The 23,520-nt window shown below is 35.7% G+C and overlaps 2 protein-coding genes across 4 annotated transcripts in view; one reads left to right on the top strand and one right to left on the bottom strand.

The window, feature by feature from the left end:
- ANKAR (ankyrin and armadillo repeat containing) overlaps positions 1-23,520 on the top strand; it is a 72,278-nt gene that overhangs the window by 31,457 nt on the left and 17,301 nt on the right. For all 3 annotated transcript variants that reach the window (XM_060622354.3, XM_060622351.3, XM_060622352.3), the window contains 8 exons: positions 546-754; positions 2,921-3,025; positions 5,445-5,686; positions 10,024-10,192; positions 16,085-16,326; positions 16,496-16,649; positions 16,734-16,895; positions 22,165-22,271. In XM_060622354.3, coding sequence (XP_060478337.1) covers positions 546-754; positions 2,921-3,025; positions 5,445-5,686; positions 10,024-10,192; positions 16,085-16,326; positions 16,496-16,649; positions 16,734-16,895; positions 22,165-22,271 — 1,390 coding nt within the window. The remainder of the gene's footprint in view (positions 1-545; positions 755-2,920; positions 3,026-5,444; positions 5,687-10,023; positions 10,193-16,084; positions 16,327-16,495; positions 16,650-16,733; positions 16,896-22,164; positions 22,272-23,520) is intronic.
- The window catches only part of OSGEPL1 (O-sialoglycoprotein endopeptidase like 1), a 31,808-nt gene continuing 30,112 nt past the window's right edge, over positions 21,825-23,520 (bottom strand). The window contains exon 9 of the mRNA XM_060622364.3: positions 21,825-21,989. The gene's annotated coding sequence lies outside the window, so the exon portion shown is untranslated. The remainder of the gene's footprint in view (positions 21,990-23,520) is intronic.

Genomic DNA, 23,520 nt, shown 5'->3' with positions numbered 1-23,520 from the left:
GCTGGGATGTAATATTTGGCTGGACAGTCATGTGCCCAACCAAAGATCTTCAGTATCTAAGAAGCAGATAGTGAGATTTTTGAGAAAATCTGTTAGTTTCTGCCATGATGAGGAAGCTGGGATTTGAGAACTGGACATGAAGAATAAAGAAGTGGCTTGGAACACTCCCTGGGCTCAGTTTCACAATGTGTACAATGGGTTGATGATACTTGCCTTGCTGTTTCCTTCGCTCATAGAGTTGTAAGGATTAGATGAGGTGGTGTATTCTAAGAACTTTGAGCGTTATCAACTTCTAAACAAATTCTAAGGTGTGATAATTAAGTTGGGAGGAAAAGTAGGGGCAAATACTAAGGACAGCCAAGGCAAGGGAGGCAAATCTATTTATATGTGGAATATGTAGAATAATACCATGTACTGAAGAGAAGGTGATGATATGAATCAATATAAATCAGCCTTCCTCCAACAGCAATGTGGACGGCTTCGCAAGAAGTAAATTTGACACTATACGTGTGCTTGATTATCATAATATGTTCCTTGATTTTTAGGAATCAGTGTACTCCACTGTTGCTTGCTGCCACTTCAGGAGCACTGGACACTATTCAATACCTATTTTCTCTTGGTGCTAACTGGAGAAAAACAGATATTAAAGGAAACAATATAATTCATTTATCAGTGCTAACCTTTCATACAGAGGTTCTCAAGCATATAATAGAGTTAAATATTCCTGAACTTCCGGTTTGGAAAACTTTGGTAGGTGAGTGCACAACACATAATCTCTTTATAAATAAATGTTCTGATTATTATTCAGCTTAATCATTGATACTCTGAAATAGAGCAAATAAAATAATACATGCATCATATTTTAAGCAGTTAAAATCAAAAACTGTTTAGTTAAAAGCAAGAATACAAATAATACTGAACTATATTTTGTGTGTTCAAAAGTACTTTTATTTCTAAATTAAAATCAAAGAATAATAACTCACACTGTACTTTACACAATTATATTTATTTTTATTTTCCAACTTCCTCCAAAAGTCCATCTATCCTCCTTTCTGTCAAAAAAGCAAATTAAAACAAGCAAAAAACAAGGAAAGAGGAAGAAAATTAATTAAAGTGAAGAAAACTCCCTCCAATTTATTCCTTCCTAATTTAAAAGACAGATTCAGGGGCGCCTGGGTGGCTCAGTTGGTTAAGTGTCAGATCCTTGATTTTGGCTCAGGTCCTGATCTCAGGGTGATGAGATCAGGCCCTATATCAGGCTCCATGCTGAGTGTGGAGCCTGCTTAAGATTCTCCCTCTCCCTCTTTCTCTGCCCCTCCCTGGCTTGCATGCGTGTGTGTGCATACTCTAAAATAAAATAAAATAAAATAAAATAAAATAAAATAAAATAAAATAAAATAAATAAATAAAACATAGATTCAGCGACATTTTCCCTCATATATTGATATATGTTTTATGAAAATTTTTGCTTGAGATGTTGCTCCAGATTTTTGTTTGGTCTAGCCTGAAATATTATAAGGATAAGGGTCTCTAGGTCAATTGAATGCACAAATCTGATTTTACTATCCTTCAAAACCCCACTTAAATTACACAGAATTTAACTAATAACATCAGCAACAGCAGGAAATAAGCTTTCAAGAGAAAACAGGAAAGGAGAAAATAGCAATAAAATGTTGGAAACAGGCAAGTCTTAGAATTTAGCAGACTAGACAAATCATCCCAAGCTGACAGTGGGAAATCTGAGGACCTCTCAGACTTACACCATAAATCCTCACTAGGCACTCTGACTGAGAGCACCAGGCTAGGCCAGAAAGACCGACAGATGCCAAGGCAGGAATGCTCCTCAACAAACAGGAAACTGGGAGTCTGCACCAAGAGAAAAGCAAAGGTGATTTCAAAGATGACAGCAAATGAAGTCCCCTAATGGAAACTGTGTACCCGGGCCAAAGGGATGTGGGAGGAATTACCGACAGGTACAAAGAAAAACTAGGCAGATGGAATAAAATAAGGTTCCCAAGAAAGACAAAAGTAAGAAAGAGGACAAAACTGTAGTACGCTGCAATGCTTACCTGTGAATAATACCTGCATAGGCATTATAATAAGTATGGAATATTCATTTAACTAAATACTATAAATGTGGGGAAGGGGAGGGAGAGGGGGTGGCAGCAGAGTGGTGGAAGAGCTAACTTCTCATTTACCATAACATGAAGTCAGTCGATGATGTCCAAAATTGACAGAGCAAATGGTCATAGTGTATATAAGCATTTAGAAATATGGAGGTATATTGAAAGTCCAAAGTGGTTATATCTGGAGAGATGAACTCAGAAAAGAGGAGGGTAAAGAGAGACCAGAAAAGGATACTTCTATGTGGCTTCTTCTTGTACGATAGACGTTTAGAAGGATATATGTTTATTTGCATTACCTCCACATGAATTTAGAGTATAAATGCATTTAGGATTTTTTGAAGTTATCTTCTTCATACTCAGGAAATGTATAAAGCTTCCTATGTGCTTTAATAGATATTAAATTTTTATTGACAATAATGTAGTTTACTTTGCCATTCTTGAAAGCTTACGCTTAAATTTTATTGAACAACTGATTTCAGGCAAGAGAGAAGTGTACTGTTTCCCAAGTAAATTTGAACCATATGACCAGTCAATCAAGTCATTCAGACCAAGTATTAAACATTTCAGAATTTTTCTACTAACTGTATAGATTATAAACCTCAGACATTATGGGCATTTGCAACCTGTTCAGCACCCCTCAGAAGGCCATGCACAGAGGGAATTTAATGAATGCATTTGGTGTAATGGTCGTTATCTCAACTCACAGCTTCACTTGGCCTATACAGAAGCAGATCAATCATTCCCTTCCCTCTTCTAAAATTACAATATGCGTTTTTCTGTTGAATGCTTACCAGGAATGTTGCAGTGTGAAAGCTATAAACGAAGGATGATGGCTGTGATGTCCTTGGAAGTAATTTGCTTAGCAAATGCTGGATACTGGAAATATATTTTGGATGCAGGTGACGTAAAATCCATTTACTGTCTTTTGCTTACACTATTTTATGTAGAGCTATAATTATATTCAATCGGTTTAAAATCTATTTTTAATTGTAGAGAAAACTTTTTAGTTGATTTTAAGTTTCTATTTTTCTTTTTTCCAAGGTTATTACCTTTACCTGACGATATATGTAAAATTTTTAATTCGAGTATAGTTGACACACAGTGTTACATTAGTTTCAGGTGTACAACATAGTGATTCAACAACTCTATACATTATGCTATACTTACCACAAGTGTAGCTACCGTCTGTCATTGTGCAATGCTATTACAATACCATTGACTAAATTCCCTACGCTGTGGCTTTTATTCCTGTGACATATTCATTCCATAACCGGAAGTCTGTGTCACTCACTCACACCTTTACCCATTTTACCCATGTCTCCACCCCCTTCCCCTCTGGGAACCATCAGTTTGGCCTTGTATTTATAGGTCTGATTCTACTTTTTGTTTGTTTTATTTTTTAGATTCTACATATAAGTGAGATCATATGGTATTTGTCTTTCTCTGACAAACTTATATTTTATTGCTCATGTGGAAACTGCACACAATCAAAAAACTATATAAATTCTACTTCTCTAAAACTTTGTAAACTTAAAAATGATACTAAATTACTGTACTACATTTTATATTTACTTTCAATTAGAAATTATCCCTATTCTGTATTTACACTATTTATTTATTTATTTATTTATTTTTTTTTTGTTGTTGTTGTTTTTAATTTTTTTTTTCAACGTTTTTTACTTATTTTTGGGACAGAGAGAGACAGAGCATGAACGGGGGAGGGGCAGAGAGAGAGGGAGACACAGAATCGGAAACAGGCTCCAGGCTCCGAGCCATCAGCCCAGAGCCTGACGCGGGGCTCGAACTCACGGACCGCGAGATCGTGACCTGGCTGAAGTCGGACGCTCAACCGACTGCGCCACCCAGGCGCCCCTACACAATTTATTTTTTAAATTAAAATGGGGCAGCTGGGATGGCTCAGTCTGTTAAGCGTCTGACTTCAGCTCACGTCATGATCCCGCGGTTTGTGAGTTCGAGCCCCACGTCGGACTCTGTGCTGACAGCTCAGAGCCTGGAGCCTGCTTTAGATTCTGTGTCTCCCTCTCTCTCTGCTCCTCCCCCCAATGCAATCTGTCTCTGTCTCTGTCTCTCAAAGATAAATAAACATTAAAAAAAATAGCAGGGTTTTGTGTGTGTGTGTGTGTGTGTGTGTGTGTGTGTGTGTGTGTGCTGAGCACCAGGTATTGTATGGAAGTGTTAAATCATTCACTATATTTACAACTGAAACTAACATTACACTCTATATTAACTAACTGGAATTCAGATAAAAACTTTAAAAAATAGCAGTTTTTGTGTCAACCCTGGGTTTGTCACTAGCTCTGCATTTAGAATTTAAGTTAATTGCTCGCCCTCTATAACCCTAATTTCCTTGTTAATCAAATGATTCCTACCTCATTTGGTTGTTTTGAGAATAGCGCTTTCCAATATAACTTTCTGAAATGATGGAAATGTTCTATCTTCATTGTCTAATATGGTATCCACTACTCTAATGTGGATATTGGGCATACATAAGATGCTCCATAAATATTTGTTGAATGAATAAATAAATGAATAAAAAAATTACAAGTAGTACCCTAAAACTAACCTTTAGTATTCCTAAAAACATGTACAAAAATCTGTGTCCAAAAGGTAAACCATAGATAAATAAGTCGTGAGGGAGGTATCATTTCAGGTAGATAAATAAATAAAGCCCTGATTATACAGTTATATTTTCCAACATTTCTTGTGTCTCCAGAGTGTGCTCTTTTCTTTCACAGTGAACTGATATAACAAACATCCGACTGAAGCCAATTTTCTTTTTTCACCATGCCCAGTGATTTCCATCCTTGAACCAATTATAATTAATGAAGCTAAGGTTGCTTTTTACTAGATTCAGCACTTTTTGTTTTTCAGTTGTTTGTAAAAACTATAGGTAAAATATAATAAAATGCTCAAATAATTGTACAAATGCTGCCACACAAATGTAAAGAAATATCCAAAACTGAACTGTATCATGTGGTGGCTCAAAGAATTTATTCATCTATCATTTGAAGCTGAAAATCCATGGTTCCAAGGTGGCTTAGCGTTACCAACATGAAATAATAGGCTTGTGTGCTGTGTGAAAATCAGACGTGTGAACATGAGAGCTGCTTGAATTATGGAAAAGACAGACAGGTGAATTCATATGGTTTCAAATTATAATTTTATAAACATGTTATAGAATTATTTGCTAATTGTTCATATGGCGATGACCACAGCCATTATTTAAATCTTATCATGATAAATTAACTATAAATGGTTACAAATAATTCATGCTTTTTCTTGATTTCTTTATTGCAGGTACAATTCCTGCCTTAATTAATCTATTAAAATGTTCCAAAATAAAATTACAGTGCAAAACAGTTGGATTATTGAGTAATATCTCAACACATGCAAACATAGTCCATGCTATAGTAGAGGCGGGAGGCATTCCAGCTCTGATCAACCTACTGGTTTCTGATGAACCTGAACTACATTCTCGCTGTGCTGTCATTTTATATGACATTGCTCAACTTGAAAACAAGGATGTTATTGCCACATGTGTAAGTTCTTTTCATAGAATATCGTTTTGACTGACATTCCCTGGGTGTCTCAGTCGGTTAAGCATCTGACTTTGGCTCAGTTCATGATCTCATGGTTTGTGAGTTCCAGCCCTGTGTCGGGCTCTGTGCTGACAGCTCAGAGTCTGCAGCCTGCTTCTGTTCTGTGTCTCCTTCTCTCTCTGCTCCTCCCCTGCCAGTCCTCTGTCCCTCTGACTCTCAAAAATAAACAAACATCAAAAAAATTTAAAAAAAAGAAGCTAGAAAGGTACATACCCATTTATTATGCAGTGGTGAAATTCCCAGGGAAGAAATCCAATCTCAAGAAGATGGCAAAGAACAAACCTGCCACAATCCCATGAGTGCTAAAAGTAAACAAGAGCAAGATAGTACCAGAGCAAGCACAGCAAAGGACATGAGCTTCAGCAGAGGTATCCGGGTCCCCTCTCCCTTTCTCCCAAGCAACACAGTAGGCCCCAATGGATGCTATCCACACATTGGGTTTTTGATGTACCTGAAGAACCTCGAGCCTGAGAAACCTATCACTTTGGTAGCAACCAGTAAGCAAACCTGTTGTTTGTCTAAAGGGAAATGTTATCACCACACCTTTCAAGGTTACCAGCTACATAAAAATCCTGAGGCTTGGCCTAGGTGAAAGAGCTGGCATAGTCTTGATATGCTCCAACACAGGTAGGAATGCAAGAGGCCCAGGGAGGACTGTTTCTCAACAGAAATGATCACCTGAGATAACACAGAAGGCAGGGCAAGGGCCTACTTAGCTCTAGGGTGTGGTTGCTTCTTTTTGTTTATGAGAGGGTATTACAAGAAATCCTACCACTTTGGCTATTTCTGTCCTGGCTGGAAAATGCAGTCCAACTGTACCAGAAAGTTATTTTTTGTGAACACCAAGCAAGCTTTGCCATGCTGCATTTCCTCAAATGAAACCCACTATGTTGTGTCTGCTTATGCTTGATTTAAGATCTTTTATGAGATATTTATAAGATTATTTTTATTGTTTTCTTCAGTAGATGCTTCTTCACCATGGATTGAATAATTTAGCATCATAAAATGTACCTTTTTTGTTGAGTGTAATACTTTTTCCCTGAATTCTATATTGTCCAGAATTATGTTTGTGATGTTTCCTTTGCACTCTGATGTTTAATTTGGCTCTGCCCATCCTTTTTAACTTTTCTGAGTCATTTCCTGTTGGTTGGTTTGTTATCTTTGGGAAATATATTGGAAATATAGACACCCCAGACTCACCTCTAGAGTTAGTCTTTACTTATTTAGAATTTATAATCTCCGGTTAATCTAATAATTACCCAGAATTGGGATAAATGTGTCCCTTGAATCAGCATATTTAGGTTATGCTTTGCCACTCACTTTGTGTTGAGTGTATGTATTGAGCTCATTTATACTCATTGACATGACATGTTTAATCTTAGTTCTGTCATAGTTTGTTATTACTATCTTTTTAACTTTAATCTATTGTGTGGTCAGTGTTTTCCTTCTCTTTTTATCTTTAAAGTGCAGGATTTACATGTCAACATTCATTACCTGTATTTCCTGGGACTTGGTATAACTTTTCAACATGTATATTCATCTTCTTTTATTTTTAGAATGCTTTCCTGAATTCATATCTTTAAGTATTTTTTTCTGTAATATTCTTTTAGTCCATTCACATGAGGACTTTTTGTAAGTTTATTAGATGGCAGATTCTATTCTAGATGTTGGGGTTATAACAGTGAACAAAACAAATAAAACCCCAGTTTCATGGAAATTGTATTCTACTTGGGAGTAGCAAGACCATGAGCAAAGCAAATAAAACAAACATATACGTTAGGTGAAAATAAGTGATAAGGGGGGCAATAAAGCAGAGAAAGGGGAGAGGGGAGCGTGGTGAAAAATACTTCAATAAGTATTTGCATTTGAGTGCAGACTTAAAGTAGATGAGAAAGTGTGTCATGTTTTTCTGCTGGAAAGAGTATTCTAGGCTGAGGAAACAAGTGCAAAGTTAATGGAAGTTGGAATGTGCCTGGTATGTTCAAGGAGCAACAAGAAACCAAAAGTAGCTGAGGGGAGAGATACAGGAGATGCTCAGCTGGGTTGGGTAATGGTGGGCCACATCACGGTTGTGTGGGCAACTGCCAGACACCGTGCTTTTGTTCTGAGTATGTTAAGCCATTGAATGATTTTGTTCTGGGAAGTTCCATGAAGAGATTTAGATCTACCCTCTATTGAAATAGGTGGGCAAGAGTGGATGTGTCAAGACTAATTCAAAGCTATTATAGTAATCCAGATGACAGATAAAGGTGTCTTGAACCAGGGTAATAATAGTGAAAATGGTGAGAAGTGATCACATTCTGTATTATATATTTTTTAATGTTTATTTATTTTTGAGAGAGAGAGAGAGACAGAGTGTGAGCAGGGGAGGGGCAGAGAGAGAGAGAGAGAGAGAGACAGAATCTGAAGCAGGCTCCAGACTCTGAGCTGTCAGCACAGATCCCAATGCGGGGCTTGAACCCAAGAGCTGTGAAATCATGACTTGAGCAAAGTCGGACGCCCAACCAACTGAGCCACCCAATCGCCCCTACACTCTGTATTATATTTTGAAAGTTAAGTTCACCAGGATCTGTGGGAAAGTTGAAAGATATGGAGGGACCTCAAAGGAGACTAAGAAGGAATGGCCAACAAGGTAGGAAGAAACGTGAAGAATCTGTATCAGCCAAATGAAGAAAGTGTTTCAAAGAGGAAAGAATGATCAACAGTGTCAAAGCTATTGTAAGGTGAAAGTCAAATACTGACCATTGCATTTATTTGCCTGAATTAAATGACCAGCTCTCTTTGGGAACACTAGTTATTTGCATATTATATTACCTTTTCCTGCCTTACATAGCTATCATTTTTTCTCTCGTCCTTTTCCACTCATTGTTTCATTTTATTTCATTTTTTTTCTTAATCCTGTCCTTGTCCCTTGCTATGTTTTTCAGCATTGTTTATTTTTGTGTGGATTACAATTTGGCTTTTATATTTCTCCACATCTTTCCTGAGCTTTTCCAGCTCCCATTTCTTCTCCCCTATTTCAAAAATATCTTCCCTGAGCTCTGATGTATCTCCTGTGCACTCTTGTTTTATAGAAGTGATTGTTTCATTAATTTTTTCATTGATAATAATGTACCACATTAAGTTAAAATCTCATCTATTTTTGTGGAAATATTTTTTTTGATGAACATTATCCATTTGTCATAAGTTTTTCTACTTTTTTTCTTAAATATATTTGGACAGATGCTGTTCTAGTTCTGTTTTGATCATTACTCATCTTTGAATTAGGTAAGTTCTTTCTCGTCCTGCTACTTGCAGGAAGTATATGTGGGAAAAGGTCCAGTTCTAGGCTAGCAAGCATACGACTTATGCCACAGAGTTGTATGCATGGGTTCTTCCAGCTTTACTTTTCCCTAAGCCAACAGAGACTGGTGCATAGTACCTCACAATGTAAGACTCTATTTCCTCCACAATGCGGAGTCCATCTCTTCCTTTTTACCTCACCGAGAGTCTACTTCTTCCAAACATACCTTGTCAGTATGATTCCTTGTCAATCCTTGCCTTCCTTCATTTTTGAAACATTATGCCAAATTGACCCAGGAAAGAGCCTGCTTCCATCCTGTATATACCCATTCCTATTATTTCAGACAGGGAATTGTGTATTTCTTTTTCTGCCCCTCAAGGTAAAGGCTCTCATTTTGGACAACTGTGGTCTGCCAGCATTTCCTATGGACAGTGGCCATGGGAGATCTCTCTAATTCTTGCTGGTAATTCACACAAACTTATTGTGGCTCAATATTACAGATGTCTCCTAACTTTATTGAAAATGAGGTTACATTTCTGTTTATCTTCCTTAGTATTCTTGCATTATTTCTGTTAGTAGAGCGAAATGCCACCTTTATTCCATTTAAAATTAGGAATTTATATTTAAAAATATTTTGTGTTGCACAAATATAATTACCAATTACCAGCACAATGTTTACAATGGCAAATGTTTCCAAATTGGCAGTGTATTTAGTTGATCTTACTCAATTGCTTTACTTTTTAGACATTTATTAAATGTTACAGTGAACTTGTAGCCTTAACTTATTTTGCTGTAGAGGAGAATATTTTATGCTCAGAGTTAACTGTCATTTAATGTGACATGCCAGTAGAGACATTTGTTTATGGGCAACCATTCTCTCCTATGTAAGCAGATATTTATAGCAAGAAAGATTATAGACTTATGTTTTTAAATAAAGATTGCATAAATCTTAAATAATTCTATTGTAATTAATTTTTTGTTTCCTTATCTTTAGAATGGAATCCCAGCTCTGATAAGTCTCTTGAAGTTAAACATAGAAAATGTGCTAGTAAATGTAATGAACTGTATACGGGTATTATGTATGGGAAATGAACAAAATCAAAGAGCAGTGAGAGACCATAAAGGCATCCAATATCTTATCACATTTCTGAGTTCAGATTCAGGTGAGCCTCGATTTCTATATTAAGTGGCTGGATATACTGAGTGAAGCAAATACAGGTTGGACTTGCCTTATATGAAGACATGTCCTGTTATCTTAGAGTGCATCCAGACATATATAATATAAACTAAACATCTCAAACACTCAAATTCAAACACCAAATTTATAAAAGGAATTGACTCTCAAAGGTATAGTTTTTATAAAAAAAAAACTTTAACTTGATTTCTCTATAAATGGAAATACTGGCATAAATAATGAAAATCATGCAGTTAATATGCCCAGGGACTTGAGTAGATGACTCCTTGTATGAATAATACATATATTGATCATTGGAACATTTTATAAGTTACAACAAAAACTTCAGGTTTTCTGTGAGATATTGGTATCAAAATTCAAAGTCATCATGTCTTTAAGCTAATTATCAGACTCTGAAGTACATATCAGTTCTAAGAACATCACAGGCTATGATGTACTGCAGGTACTCTTGCAGGTACTGCAAATGATCTCTTAGGTTCCATAAGTATTATCTCATTCCAGTGAGCATACACATAACAGGGTAAGCTTCAAATCCATGGTTTTACCCAAATTTGAGGGGATAAAAAATCGGGGATAACCTTGTCCTTTTTTTTTTTTTTTTTTTTTAAAGGAAATAGAGCTTCTTGGGGAGCCTGGGTGGCTTAGCTGGTTAAGCATCTGACTCTTGATCTTGGCTCAGGTCATAATCGCAGTGTGTGAGTTTGAGCCCCACATGGGGCTCTGTGCGGACAGTGCCGAACCTGCTTGGGATTCTGTCTCTCCCTCTCTCTCTGCCACTTCCCCACTTGCTCTCTCTCTCTCTCTCTCTGTCTCTCTCAAAATAAATAAACTTTAAAAAGCTCTTTAAAAAAAAGTTTATTGAATACACCATAAAGGAGTGGCGGACAGGATAGCAAAGGAGAGACTGTCTGCCAAGCTTGCCCGTTTGTCTTCCTGCTTAGTTTATCATCTTTCTGGTCTAGTTCTCTAGGAGTAAATACAGAAAAAAAAAATATGGATAAAGGGAAGAAAGAATGGAGAAGAAAATGGATAAAGGGGTTGTTGCAGAAGACTTTCTTTTACTTTAGAGCTTCAAAGTTAAGGAATTATCATCTTCTAAGAACCTCTCTCATATATGGAAATCATTTGAAAGTCCTTTCCCTTCATCACAAATTCCTAAGGTCATCAGCTTGCCCTCCATCAGTAACTATGCTTTACTTTATCATTTTTAAGAATAGCATTAGAGATTATGTATAGAATCATCCAATCACTATGCACTATGTTGTACATCTGCAACTAATATAACATGGTATGCCAATTATACTTCAATTTAAAAAAGAATAGCATTAAAGAGAGCCAGCTTTTATGCATATTTTAGCCATAGAATTTCTACTTGTTTATAATTACTCTTTAGTTTATTCTGTTTTATCACCTAAACTTTAAATACAGGGACTACCTTTTCCCTATCCTTTTTCATCTTCCCAACCCCAGATGCTAGAACAAAGCACAAACTGTAGAGAGAATTTGAATGAATAATAAATACATTCATGAAAGAAACCTATAGAAATAAATTGTTGAAATTGTTTCTTTTGGTGCTCTTGCCTTATCTAAATGAAAGTAATTCATCCTACACTATAATCTATATTATCTCCTCATTCCAAGGAAGATAATTTTTGGGGAAAAAAGGAAATTATTTTTTCTCTTTGTTTATAACTTATAAGTACTTCATTTATAATTTTAGTGCTTCAACAAGTAATTCTCCTGACCGTTAGCTGTTTTGGTAAGCTGTAGGGGATCACAAAGGAATTTTGTTAATTCCAATATCCTCTTAAACATTCTCAACCACTCTAAGATCTCATGCATTAAAGTAAAATGGCCCCAAAGCGGAGTCACATGCAGTTTCTTGAGACTATGGATTCATTAACATCTCCTTAGTCTTGACCCCTACCTCCAGGAGTTCCTCAACCTTTGCTGAGTTTGGTTTGTTTTAAGCCTTTGCTTCACCCATCTTTAGCTGCTTATTTCACACTCTTCCACATATGCGTGTGCCTCCATGCATATTCTCATTCCTACAATGTGTCAGATTTCATCTTTTCTGTGGCACACAGTTTTCCTGTTCTGTGCTATAAGGCCACCATGGCAATTGAAATATGTAACAGAAAGTATACAAAATACTTTTCAACTGCCAACTATCTGAGCAAAACTTAAAGAGCACCTCATCCTTCTTAGAATGATTATTCACACATTTCACTGCAGAAATGTTTTCTCCAGACTCTCCCGGATGTTATATAATACATAATATATGCACTCATTATCTTCTAAAATCTGAAAATTTCGGAATTCTGTTTGCAAGAGTTTTAGATAAAGATTTCCTCTACCATTAAGCCTCTTGCACCTCTTTTTTTAAAATATTTTAAAAATGTTTACTTATTATTTTTGAGGGAGACAGAGCACGAGTGGGGGTGCGGGGTGGGGCAGAGAGAGAGGGAGACAGACAATCTGAAGCAGGCTCCAGGCTCCAAGCTGTCAGCACAGAGCCAGACGGGGGGCTTGAACCCACGAATTCATGAGATCATGACTTGAGCCAAAGTCAGACACTTAACTGAGCCATCCAGGCACCTCTTCTTGCACCTAACTGTTAAAGTTGGGAGTTCCTTGGGCATCTGTTCTTGGTTTGCTGCTTTTCCTTTTTCTTTTCTTTTTTTTCTTTTCTCTTTTCTTTTTTCACACAGCACATTCTCTCAAGCAATTCTATTTACTCTTCAGAATTTTGTTATGGTTAGAATCTATTCTTTCTAGTCCTGTATCCAAATCCCTGACCTCTCCTCTGAGCTTTAGAGCTAGTTTGGATTATTGAGGAGCTAAAACAGCCCTTCTTCCTTTAGAAGAATTGATAATAAACACAGGAATCAAATAGAGATCAAAACTTTAGCCTTATTGCTTGCTTTGAGAAAATAGCAAACAAATAAAAACAGTGCCCAAAAGAACCCAAGGCATGCATTTGCAATGACTCATTTTCCAAGTTAAGAAATTATGTAACTCACTATTCCTTTTATGGGGGAAATGAGTAACATGCCTGAGTGGGATGTGAGAGAAGTAATTTCCACTTTTTGAACTGACATAGCAGTAAGGGGTAAGAGAAAGAATGATCCCCCCACATTCTCTTAATTTTATAACCTATTGGGCTTAACAACATTCCAAGTGTTACTAGAGTGATGTATGTAAAATGCAAATTGATCATATCTTTTCCCTCCTTTATTTTTTTTTAAGTTTATTTATTTATTTTGAGAGACAGCATGAGTGGGGGAGGGGCAGAGAGAGAGAGGAACACAGAGAATCCTAAGCAGGCTCCACATCATCAGCACAGAGCCTGATATGGGGCTCGAACTCATGAAACTGTAAGATCATGAGCTGAGCTGAAACCAAGAGTCTGACACTTAACTGATTGACTGAGCCACCTGTCCCTCTTTACCTTCCTTTAAGTCATTCCCTAGCTCTTTGTCACCTAGGATAAAGTTCAACTTTCTATCATAGTCTGTAAGTCCTAACCTTCCAACTCCAAAGGGAAATGATCTTCCTATCACTCCCTTCCTGTCTTATTTTACTGTAAAGTAGTATGGAACCTATTGATATTTCATACTTCTGGCTTTTGGCTTGCTCCACAAGGTCAAGAACTTTTGTCTTGTTGGTTCATCACTGTTTCCCAGTGCCTAGGACAGTGCCTGGCATATAGTAGTTCCTCAATAAAGTATTTGCTGAAAAAACAAATGACTGAATGATGAAAATATTCATAGCAAAAAGTTAATATATTTGATATAAGTGATATATATAAATTGATATGAACAATAAGGGCTTGCTAGAGAGAGAAAACTAACCCAAATAGTCTATGAAAGAACAAATGCTGGATTGAATCTGCCTGTTTGGATACAAAAATGACTTCTGTACATTTTTTGACTTTTTGAAACATATGTCTTACGTATTAAAACACACACACACACACACACACACACACACACACACACACACACTGGATCTATAAGTCTACCAGGGGGAAACTAAAATTGAAACCAAACAGAATCAACTGTATTTCAAATTGATGACATAAAGATTTTAAAAGAAGAAAAAATGAATACAAGTGAATTTTGACATAGCACTTCACTATATAGCCTCAGTCTAGGGGAATAAAAAAAACCTGCAAACATATCTTGAATTCTTCTTAGTGGATTTGTATTTCATAGTGATATAGATGAAACAGCTCTGAACTGTTAAAGTATTAAAAGTATTGTAGAAATGAACATGTGAATAAATATGTTGATAGTTTTGGGTTCTCACTGTGAAAAGAACTGTAAGAATGTAGGAAGGCAATAAAGAATCCTGTGAGGTTGGATTGGAATTGGAACATTGGAAATACATACATTTTCCTAATCTTGTCTAGTAAGAGTCTAGAAGAAATGATACTTAAGTAGCAATGAACACATCTAGTACTCAAATCTTGATTTCTAAGTACCATTCCTCATTAAAAGGAACCAGAACTTCTTGGAAAAATGGTTTATTTCAGGGGTAGAGCAGAGCAGGAATTGGTGAGTCTGAAACATACTGTGACAGAAAGTAAAAAAAAAGTTAAAAAAATGATGGATGTCTATCAATTGTTGCTAAATCTTGAGAGAGTTCTCAGATTTATTCTTGAAACTTTCCTGTAAGTTTTAAAGAGAACAAGTACAACTGGTTAAAAAGCATATATGAAATTGTGTAGTCTCACCAGTAACCAAAAATATGAAATAGGAGATACAATTTTTTGCCTACCAAATTAGCTAAATTTATGTATTTATTCTTAATGATAATATCTATATTTAAAAAGATAAAGCAACATTGAAACGCTCATACTCTGATTATGAAAGGCTAAGATGCAATGGTCAATTTTGGAAAGTAATTTAATGTGATATATTAAATTACTCCAGGAATTCCTGGGACACTATACTAAGGGAAGAAACAGGAAGGAAAAATACCTTATGTGCCAACATTTCTCCTAAACATTGTTTAAAACAGTGAAAAGTTGGAAACACCATGTTTTTTTTTTTTTTTTTTTTTTTTTTTTTTTTTTTTTTTTTTTTTTTTTTTTTTTAATGTGAGGCTTTCCTACCACTCAGTGTGCCTGACTGGCTCAGTCAGTTAGGGGTCCGGCTCTTGATTTTGGTTCATGGTTCATAGGATTGAGCCATGTGCTATCAGTCAGGAGCCTGCTTGGGATTGTCTCTCTTCCTTTCTCTCTGCCCCTCTCCCATTCACACTTGTTCTCTCTCAAAATAAATAAATAAACTTAAAAAAATGTGAATGGCTAAGGAAATGTAATACATTCATTAATGAATATTTGGGAGACGATGTTCATAAAGAAAGGGAACATGTTTTACTTGTAAATTAAAATGCAGGATATTGTGCTTATAGTACAACTATATAAAATATGTCCAGAACATTATTTGAATATGTCTTTTCACTTAAAAAGTGAATGAGAATAGGGCACCTGGGTGGCTCAGTTGGTTAAGTGTCCAACTCTTGAACTCTGCTCAGGTCATGATCTCAGGGTTTGTGAGTTCGATCCCCATATCAAACTCTCTCTGCCCCTCCCCTGCTCTCTCTCTCTCTCTTTCTCTCTCTCTCTCAGAATAAATAAGTAGGCTTTTTTTAAAAAAATAAAAGTGAATGAGATTAAACAAAATATTTGTGTTTGGGTGGTGAGAATCTGGATGGTTTTATTTCTATTTTTCTTTATTTTCTAAATTTTTACACACTCTATAAGTTTGATTCTATGAGAATCCAATGATAAGTTGCATTTTTAAAATATTTTTAAAAGATTTATTTAACTGTTCCTTGGATTGATTTGAAGATGTGTTGAAGGCTGTATCTTGTGCAACGATTGCTGAGGTGGCACGTGACAACAGGGAAGTTCAGAACGCTATGGCTTCAGAGGGAGCCATTCCTCCTCTTGTGGCCCTTTTTAAACGGAAACACCTTAGTGTCCAAGTGAAGGGTGCAATGGCTGTGGAATCACTGGCGAGTTACAACCCATGTATACAGAGAGAATTTCTGGAAAAATCATTAAGTAAATATCTTTTAAAACTCCTCAAGGTAGGAATTTTTATGATTACTTGTCATTTTTCTTAGACAAAATATTCAATATTGAATTTTGTAAAGTGAAAAGAAAACTAAAACCAATTCTAGAATAAACATTTTATAAAACATTCCTACAGTGTTCAATCAATGCTCATTGAAAGAATGGAATATATTTTTTTAATAGGCATTTCAAATAGATGTTAAGGAACAAGGAGCTGTAGCCCTTTGGGCCTTGGCAGGACAAACCCTGAAACAACAGAAGTATATGGCAGAACAGATTGGATACAACTTTATAATAAATATGCTTTTGTCACCATCAGCTAAAATGCAGTATGTTGGTGAGTTCTTTTCTATGCATCCATTTGCACAATGTAAAGCAGCACACTGAAGTGTCGGACGTGTTTCTTGCTTTTCTTTACCAGGAGGTGAAGCAGTCATAGCTCTAAGTAAGGACAGCAGGATGCATCAAAATCAAATATGTGAAGGAAATGGAATTGCACCATTGGTTCGCTTACTAAGGATCAATAAAATAGCTGAAGGCACACTTCTGAGTGTCATCAGAGCAGTGGGGTCCATTTGTATTGGTTTGTAATTATTTCCTCAATTTTTAAAATATCAATAAGATTCTTCCCTTCCTCTCTGTCCCCATTGATAGAGCCTTAAATCATATTTAATTTATTCAAGGATTACCATTTTTTTTATTTCTCCAAGACCTTAACGAGTAAAAGTGGTATAATTAATAATTTTATATCCATTTTTCCCTTTAACTCTGGTTATAAAGGGTAATGAGAACAATGATCCTTGGCTATTTTGAGTTAAAAGAATCTCATTTTTTTTTTTTTTTTTTGAGTGTAAGAGGAAAACATTTCTTCTTTTGAATCTCAAGAACTGTATGTTTTATACGGATTTTTAATGTTGGGGCACATTTTTCAATTCCAGTCTTTTTCCATAATGATTCTTTCTTTATAAAGTGGCCAGTAGGTCTAGTTGTTCCTTTGATTGCAAAGGAGTTAACTTTTTGGGATATCTGTAAAAGTGCTGTCAGTGGTTGATCAACCAAAAATAAAAAATTTGGGTTCTTTGCTGACCTTCATGAATGTGTGGGGCTGACTGTAGACTGTTTCTTATAGATAAGAAAAAAAGCCCTTTTTTTTTTTTCTAGTTGATTGTATTTCCTCAAAAAATAGTCTAGCTGAATGAAGAATGTAGGAATTGGTTCCAAAAAGATTTGTTTCTCCTTACTTGAAAAAACTACCTTGCAGAAATTCATTAAACTCCAAGGCAATCAGTCAGACAAAATAATGTGCCTTTTTTCAGTCCAAACCTCTGGTATAAATTATAGATCTTTCTAAAATTTTAATAGATGATAACATATATACAAAGATACCTTGTGTGTGTGCGCGCATGTGCAATTGCTTCTCATTAGTTCACTTCAAAGCTGTCTACATTTGCCATAGACAGGATTCTCCAGTAGAACTACAGAAGAAAACTCATTTCAAATTTACTAGTTTAGACTGGTTATACACACACACACACACCTTCTTTTTTCTTCCTTATCATGTTCATGTTTTCTTCTATGGTCTTGAACATATGTAACATATTTAAAATGGCTGTTTTAACTTCTCTGTAACTAGTTCTAGCATCTATATAATCTCTGGGTCTCTTTCTATTGGTTGATTTTTTTTTCTTGATTATGAACCATATTTTCCTACTTCTTTACATACCTAGAAAAATTTAAATGTGGGTGTTTAAAGACTTACTGACATAATTTACATACAATAAAATATTTAAATAAAATATATAATAGCATAAAATATAAACATACATTCAACTGGGGGTGTCTGGGTGGCTCAGTTGGTTAAGCATATGACTCTTGATTTTGACTCAGGTCATGATCTCACAATTTGTGAGATTGAATGCCACATCAGGCTCCGTGCTGTCAGCACAGAGACTGCTTAGGATTCTTCTTCCCTCTCTCTGCCCTTCCCCTGTGCATGCTCTCTGTCTCAAAATAAATAAACTTAAAAAATACATTAAACTGTACAATTTGATGAATTTTGACATATGCTTTCAGCTGTATATCCATCACCACAATCAAATAAATGAACATAACCATCACCCCCAATGGTTTCATTGTGTACCTTTGTAATCCCTCCCTCTTTATACTCCCATTCCCAGAGAACCACTGATCTGTTTTCTATCATTATAGATTAGTTGGTATTTTCTAGAATTTTATGTAGATGGATATACAGGTATACTTTTTTTCTTGCTTCTTTCACTCAACAGTTATTTTGATATTTATGCATATTGTTTTGTATATCAATAGTTCACTTTTATAATGCTGAGTAGTATTCCATTGTATGGTATGATGGATAATTTTATGCCTTATGATATACATACTTATTACCTACCTACCTAACTACCTACATACATATCTTGTTGGTTCTGTTTTTCTGGAAAATCCTGATTAATACAAATGGATATTCTGTGATTTGTTTATCCATGCACCCATTGATGGACATTTAGATTGTTTACAGTTTCTTGCTATTGTAAATAAAACTGCTATGAACATTTGTGTTTAAGTTTTTGTACAGACACAAATATTTTCATCTTTGGGGGGTAAACACCTAAAAGTAGGATTGCTGGATCATATGGGAGGTGTTTGTTTAACTTTTAAACTGCCAGATGGTTTTTCAACATTGTGTTTTAACTTTGCATTCCTCCTAGCAGTGTGTGAGAATCCAGGAGCTTCACATACTCACCATCACTTACTATTAGGATTTTAGCCATTGTAGTTAGTGGGTGTGCAGTAAATCTCATTGTGGTTTTAACTTGCATTTCCCTAATGATTAGTGATGCAGAACATCTTTTCATGTGCTCATTTGCCATTTGTATATCCTCTTTGGTAAAGTGTCTGTTCAGATATCTTGCCCATTTTAAAAATTGTGATGTCTTATTGAGTTGTAAGCATTCCTTATATATTCTAGATACAAATTCTCTGTTAGATGTATGTTTAGCATATATTTTTCCCAGTCTGGGTGGGTTCTTCCATTTTTGGGACAGGGTCTTTTTATTTTTTTATTTTTTTTAATGTTCATTTTTGAGAGAGAGAGAGAGAGAGAGAGAGAGAGAGAGAGCGCATATGTGAGATGGGGGAAGGGCAGAGAGCGAGGGAGACAGAGGATCAGAAGCGGGCTCTGCACTGATAGCACTAACAGCAGAGAGCCTGAAGCAAGGGCTCAAACTCATGAACTGCGAGATCATTACCTGAGCTGAAATCAGACGCTTAACCAACTGAGTCACACAGGTGCCCCTGTAACAGGGTCCTTTGAAGAGCAAAAGTTTTTAATTTTGATTAAGTCCAGTTTATTGATATTTAAAATTTTTTAGTTCATAAGTTTTGTGTTCTCTTTAAGAAACCTCTGCCAAACTCAAGATCATAAAGGCTTTCTGTTCTCCTCTATGTTTAGATGTATGATCCATATAAGTTAATTTTTGCATATGGCTGACATTTATTATTTTTTTTTGCATATGGCTATCCAATTGCTTTAGCCCATTTATTGAAAAGATTATCTTTTCCTCCACTGAATTTTTGTGGGTCTATTTCTGGACTTTTTATTCCATTCTATTTACATATTTGTCTATCTTTATGCTATACTCACTCACTGTCTTAATCATTGGAAGTTTACAGTAAATCTGGAAAGCAGGAAGTATAAGTCCTTCAACTTTGCTATTCTTTTTCAAAGTTGTTTCAAAGTCTCCCAATCCATAAACACAGCATATCTCTCTACTTGCTTAGGTCTTCTTTAATGTATCTCAGCAATGATTCCTAGTTTCCAATACACAGTTTTTGTACACATTTTATCTTAGGTATTATTTTTAAGTCATGCATAATAAACTTTGAGTGAATGCTGGACATTGTGAGTTGTAAACTGATAGATGCTGGATTTTATGGTCTTCCTGTAAACAGTTAGGTTCTGTTCTGGCATGTGATTATCTTACTTGGGATCAGTTTGATCCTTTTTCAGCTAGCTTTCAAGCTTTGTTAGCACAAGTCTAGAGTAGCCTTTACTCTGGAACTAACTTAACTCCACCATTAGGATGATATAGTTCCAAGGACTCAATTCCTTGTATAATCCCTTGAGTTATGATGTATCTGAACTCTGGCCATAGAGCACAAACCATTCTTAGCCCTGTGTGAGCTGTGAGAATTGTTCAGCTTACTTCTTATAGTGGTTCTTTTCCCAACCTAATGGAGTTTCATCTCATTATTAACATGTGAAAATTCAAAGATTTGAGGGTATTCTTCTTTTCACACCACCATCATTTTATCATAATCATTATTATTAAAGCTATTCATTCTGAGGGGACCTACCTACAGCACCTTAACGCTGGGAAATCTCCCTGCTTACTCCTTTTCCACCTACTCTGAAGTGAGCAATCCCCTTTCTGTGATTCCAGTGTATTTTTCTAAACCTCTGTTAAAGCACTTACCGCATGTATATAGTTGCTTCCCCTATAAACTCCTTGGGGGCAGACATTCTAATTTCTCTTTTTAGTCCTAATTCCTACCTCAATTCCTGGTACATTAGGCATTCAATATCTGTTAGCTGAATCAAGACTATTCATGTGGGGCCCCTGGGTGGCTAAGTCAGTTAAGTGTCTGACTCTTGGTTTCGGCTCAGGTCATGATCTCAGGGTTGTGAGATCTAGCCCTGCATCAGGCGCCATGCTGGGTGGGGAACCTGCTTAAGATTCTCTCTCTCTCATTCTCTCTCTCTCTCACCCTCTTTCCCTCCCTCTACCTTCCCCCCTACTCTGCTCACAAGTGGGCTCTGTCTCTCTAAAAGAAAGAAAGAAAGAAAGAAAGAAAGAAAGAAAGAAAGAAAGAAAGAAAGGGAGGGAGGAAGGAAGGAAGGAAGGAAGGAAGGAAGGAAGGAAGGAAGGGAGAATATTCATGTAATCAGTGTCTGTGTATATTCCTGGGTGGTCAGTGGGGGACTAGGGACAAGGAAACAAACATGTTCTTTGCTCTTTCTATTACCTGCAGTTCCTTCAAACTTCCCCAGATGATATTAAGTAGGTGACTTCCTTCATTGTTCAAAGACAGGTCTGATCTTGTATTTACATTTAAGTATATAAACCCTCAGTATATGTGTTGTGATTTTTGATGGCAAAATAAAAGAATTACAATTATTTATACATGTTCACTAGACAGAGATGACTTTTAAATTGAAATTAGGCCTACAATTTAAAGTATTATGTTATAAAAGGAGACAGTAAGGTTATCTTTTTAGTATGTGTATTTAAGGAATCTAGAATTTTTAACCAGGTGATTTACTCTAGTCATTTTTATAAAAATAATTTTTTATGGAATACAATAGCACCTGTAAAGTACTTTGCAAATAAAAATCTTCAAAAAGTGATAGCTATTATACTCTTATTCCTTGATAGTCTAGCATTCTTATTTCTTTGTTTTGTGACTATTAGAAAAACATCCACACTTCTAATAGTAATTTTTCCATGTTTATTCATTCTGCCTTTTAAAAAAATTAACTCAAGGGGCACCTGGGTGGCTCAGTCCGGTAAGCATCCAACTCTTGATCTCGGCTCAGGTCTTGATCTCAGGTTTATAAGTCTGAGTCCCACATTGGGCTCCATGCAAGGTGTGGTGCCTACTTAAAAAAAAAAATTAATTCAGGTAAAATAGTGTTGACACAGCATTTCCTTTTGTAACTTATTAACCATATTATGCTAGAACACTTTATCAGCCAAATACACCAAGCTATTTTTGACTTTACCATTTCTAAGATAGAAAGAAATATTATCTTATTGACATGTATGTTCTTATAGGTGTTGCCCATACAAGTAATCCCATCAGTCAACAATTTGTTGTAGAGGAAAATGCCTTTCCAGTACTTATTCATTTACTGAGAAATCACCCTTCTCCTAACATTAAGGTATATAAATGGTTTTAATATTTTTTCTGATACAGTAAAAATTAACAGAAATATGACTTTCTGAGAATAAACTGTATCTTCATGCAAGTTCACAAGTATACTAGAAAAATTTAACCTATCCTAAAAGTTTAAAAGAGTTGCTTTATAAATATAGTAGTAAAGATAAAGTAAATTTTATTAAAATATTAAATTTTCAAATAATTAAGTCTTGTGTCCTTACTCATCAAAATTTTATTCCTCAGATATTTGGTTATTCACAGAATTTCTTCCCTACTTCATCAGATACTGATTGCTAAAACTGGGTGGGGATAATGAGGATATGTGATTTATGTAGCAAAAATTCTCAAATTTAAGTGATTCCTGTCAATGTTAACCATCAAAACAGCCCTACCTCTACCAGTGTGAACATTACAGATATCTTACAAGTTATTTAAGAGTCATTCACTCTTCTATTCACTTCTGGTGAACTGCCTTTAATAAAATGACATTCGCATATATTCAAATCCTTTGGAGATTTATGACATCTAGAGTTGGCCAGGCAGGAAATTATAACAACAAAAAATACATTTTTCTCTTCAAAATTAGGTATGAGTTCTGTTGGAAATGAGAAAACAGAAGTATGTAAGCAAATACAGAATTGTTTCTTTTAAGGAAGGTGTTACCAGAAAAGATGTTAGGGGGCGCCTGGGTGGCTCAGTCGGTCAAGCGTCCGACTTCAGCTCAGGTCACGATCTCAAGGTCTGTGAGTTCAAGCCCCGCGTCGGGCTCTGGGCTGATGGCTCAGAGCCTGGAGCCTGCTTCCGATTCTGTGTCTCCCTCTCTCTCTGCCCCTCCCCCATTTGTGCTCTGTCTCTCTCAGTCTCAAAAATAAATAAACATTAAAAAAAAAAAATTAAAAAAAGAAAAAAGAAAAGATGTTAGAAGTTATGCAGCTTTTCTGGTTATGAAAGAGATTATTCTATTATAGGAGTTAATTAGGGAAACAGAAGGAAGGAGCATATTTTTGCAATTTTTTGGCTTGAATTATATGAAAAACTACACTGACTTTCAAAGTACAAATAAATTTCATAAGACCATGGAATTTGCCACATAAAAATACATTTTTATTTTAAAACATGCATTTTCATGTTTTAAACAAAGTTTACTTTTATTGTGTCCATCCATATTTCAGTATATGCTTTCAATGAGTTCTTCAACTTGTTAAAAACATAGCATCAATACATTTCAATACTTCAAATAAGATGCTATA

Source organism: Panthera onca, chromosome C1 (assembly GCF_046562875.1).
Source record: "Panthera onca isolate mPanOnc1 chromosome C1, mPanOnc1 haplotype 2, whole genome shotgun sequence".
NCBI lineage: Eukaryota > Metazoa > Chordata > Mammalia > Carnivora > Felidae > Panthera > Panthera onca.
The sequence above is the reverse complement of the archived record's forward strand: the minus strand, read 5'-3'. Positions and strand labels throughout refer to the sequence as shown.